Consider the following 3,662-nt stretch of genomic DNA (forward strand, 5'->3'; position numbering starts at 1 on the left):
TTTTCGTCCAATTTAAGGTAAATGGGTACCAAAGTCCCTTAACATCTTTCGGTTTGCAAAACGTAATGAATTAGGTCTAGAATGATGTATGTTAAACTTCCTGAAATCGGTTCAGATTTAGATATAGCTTTTTTATCTGATCAAATGAATGCGACGTCTGTTAGGATTCATCTGTTGAATGGACCCAAAGTGGTGAAGGGTATCATATAGTCGGCCCCGTCCGACTTTACTACTTTCCTTACTGGTTTTTTGTTTCGCTGAGCCGGAATGTGATTATAACGAAATAAGCCCGTATGGTTGTCCTGCTAAATTTTTTAGCATCCATCCCATATTTTTATATTGAATTAAGACTCATCCTTCCAGAAGTTGTAGTCCTTACTTTGGTACTTTTTGGAAAAAACAATCCGTTTTTGCTTATTAACACCGTTTCACACCACTCCGACTTTTATTCCAATTTGTCGGATATTTATTCGCACTGTTTAACATGTAATATGATTTCAAGTATTTTTCAGTATGTTCAAGGTCCTATTATAACATGAATTTTCACCAAGGATCTTTCATTACTTTCAGATATAATGATTGTTATTCTCATATTCTCGTTTTTAGTTGTTTAATTAGGTCCCTTTTTTGTTGCTGGATACTACATATTGTGATCATTATTTTTGCAGTCTCCTGCAAAGAGTTTTCATCTATGTGCAGATCTACTACAATTTTTCGTTGTTCGCCTTTATCGAATTTCCTGAACTTTTTCGTTAAAGTTGTACTGAATTTGATATATTTGAATACCACAGTCGTCGTTTTTTTATTAAAAATAAATATCATAAATGTGGAATTTTTTTAAAATACTTAAGTTTATCATGGGTGTATGAATATGCATTTTGCATACTGTACGTGGCGTGAGAAAATTTAAATTAATTTTAGAATAAGATTGATAAAATCAAATTTGATGCGGAACACCGATAAATACTTCCAAAAAAATAATGACTACATTATCACTGTTAAAAACGTTAGTTCTTCGGTACTCTATAATATCTCTAAACAGCTTAGAACGCCTCCACAGCCCCTTAATCTGAACCCAGTAGAGCACCTATCGGATGTCCTGCAATGACGAAGCCGATATAGTGCCGAGTAGTGGAAATTAAATTTTGAAAAATTCGATCCCGTTGCTTCAAAAAAGTTTATTAAGTTTGTAAAGGCGAAGAATCGCGTTTATATGCCAAATGCAAAGAAGCAAATTGTCGTCTGTTTTTTGTCAAACTGCCTCTGTGGCGACTGCTCCAGTTAATTTTGAGTGATTCAACAACATACGGCTATCCCTAAGACTTTGGGGAAGTTGAAAAAACAAATAATAAAAAACGTATTATAGTGCCTCCGGACAATGCGAGCTGCAATTTGTGGGTCATCCCCATATTTCCGTGACCCAATGACTTCTTCTTTATATTTCCACACACAAGAAAAAAACTTTTTTGTACACACATATTGCAAATAGATTAAAACGGTACCGCACAATTTTTCTAGGAACTTTTACGGTATTAGCAAACCAAAATAATTGTAATTCTAATTTAGATTTATTGGAAGCAAACACCACCTACACAGAAAATTATCACTATAGGTCCATGTTTTTGGCCGCATTTCGTCACTGAAGTGGATATTATTTGGCATTTCTTGTTCTTGGAGGGTTAGAAACAATTTTGCACAACTATTTCGATATAGGTTCATGTTTTGGCATAGCCATCATATATGTCTCCGCTCTTCAATGTTTTAGCCAAATTTTCCATCGAAGGGGCTGTAATTTGGCATTTCAGCAAAAGACGTTTTGACATAGCCTTTAATAAGAAATTTTGAATGCAAAGGGATAACAAGTTCGCCTCGGTCGAACCTAATGCCGTTTGTACTTATTTTGCATTACCAAACTAACCACTCTATAAAATTACCTAATGAAAATCCCGATTATGTATTGACCTTGAATTTATTTGTTGATATTTTAGACAAGAAAAATAATTCAAATTGTATATTGGCAATTGGAAAAACCCAAAATTCTTATGTATGAAAATACCAAGTAGGTAAAATAGGAAATCGTTGTAGACGCAGACACGACAATAAGACACACAAATAATGTCATAAATATGAAATTATTGTAAAAAACAATGTCATAAAATAATTGCAATACCTGATGACGGGCGGCGGATAGAGTTTGTGCAAATTTGTTTTTAACAACAGGAAATGGTCAGGTACATACACCCAAACACACACGCACCACCCATGTCAGGATTGTCCCTATAAATAGGAAAACCAGACAATTAGCGACAATCATTACACTCGTAGTTGTCAAAGTGAAAACATCTCTGAAATTGCTATTGAAAATACAAAAATGGAGCATTACAACCTCAACAACTCTACCAACCTCTTCTTGGATCCCCTCTACACATCGCTGACCCAAGAATTGTCATTGAAAAGTTTGAATACAACATCGATGGCATTAACAGCAGTAGGAACAACAACAGCACAACTAAATCCACAAAACATCGATCAAATGGTCGCAATGGAAATGAAACGAATTCAGGAGAATATCGCCCGTAAGGAGCAACAGTATGTTGAGCAAATGTTGGTCGAAAATCCAATTACATTCGAGAGACGAAACAACGTCACCGTGCTGAGAAAGACATCGGACAGCTCATTATCTGAGGAACAACAACGTCTGCAACAGCAACGTGCCGATGCCTGCCGTCGTTCCCGTTACAACAACAAAGTGAAAAAAGCCAAATCGAAATATCGCCACAAATTCATTTCGCAGAGACTACTTCAGAGCACTCAAATGTTGAATTGTATTCAGGATTTGATTGCCGAGGCGGAAAGTCATTTACTCGCCCAAGGACTAAACAAAGCGAAACTTCATCAATTGCGTTCGAGTTATGGCATGGATATGGCAAGGAGTCTAGTCGATGACGTCAACAAACTGGACTACCCAATGAAAACGGAACCATGAATTTGAAGGCATTTCTGTGTTTTTTAGTCGTTAATTGATAATTGTTGTTCAATTAGTTTTTAAGTTATATTTGTTTAGTTGTGATATGTAAAACATTGAATGTAAATAAAAGAGAACAAATATTGAAAATATAATTTTATTGTATTTTTATTTAATATCACTTGGAATGGAAGCCCTTGACTACTACATAAAGAATCAAAAAGGACAAATTCCGCTGCATAAACTTAGGGATTCTGTTTTATTAACGTGTAAAGAATATCAATATATATTTATGGTAATTATTCCTGACGAATCAAATATACAATTTATTGACAAATTTATAAGCATACAAACCATTAAGCAAAGATCAAAAGTAGGGCGGGCCGACTATATGATACCATTCACCATTTTGAGTACATACAAGAGATGCTCATATGTTCATTTTCCTTTAGGTAGAATAGACATAGCATCTATGGGGGACCATTGAAATGGAATCGGACGAAATTAACTGCGTGAAGTACATAGATATTTGGACTAAACTAAAACAACCCATACACATACCAATACACGTTTTTCTAAGCGGACGAACTTTAATCATTTGGTACATCATGTTGATGAAATCGGATGGAAATATATATGGAAGCTATATATGGGATCTATATCTAAATCTGAACCGATTCCCACAAAATTTTGAATA

General features: G+C 34.9%; 1 protein-coding gene across 1 annotated transcript; it reads left to right on the forward strand.

The window, feature by feature from the left end:
* The first annotated feature begins 2,371 nt into the window (after nt 1–2,371).
* LOC133335623 (protein sisterless A-like) lies at nt 2,372–2,986 on the forward strand. The gene has a single exon (XM_061543936.1). The coding sequence runs from the start codon at nt 2,372–2,374 to the stop codon at nt 2,984–2,986; it is 615 nt and encodes a 204-aa protein (XP_061399920.1).
* Nucleotides 2,987–3,662: the final 676 nt, after the last annotated feature.

The sequence above is a fragment of the Musca vetustissima genome, unplaced genomic scaffold (genome assembly GCF_032173495.1).
Source record: "Musca vetustissima isolate MV318-11 ecotype Yass unplaced genomic scaffold, APGP_CSIRO_Mvet_v1 utg15627, whole genome shotgun sequence".
Classification (NCBI taxonomy): domain Eukaryota; kingdom Metazoa; phylum Arthropoda; class Insecta; order Diptera; family Muscidae; genus Musca; species Musca vetustissima.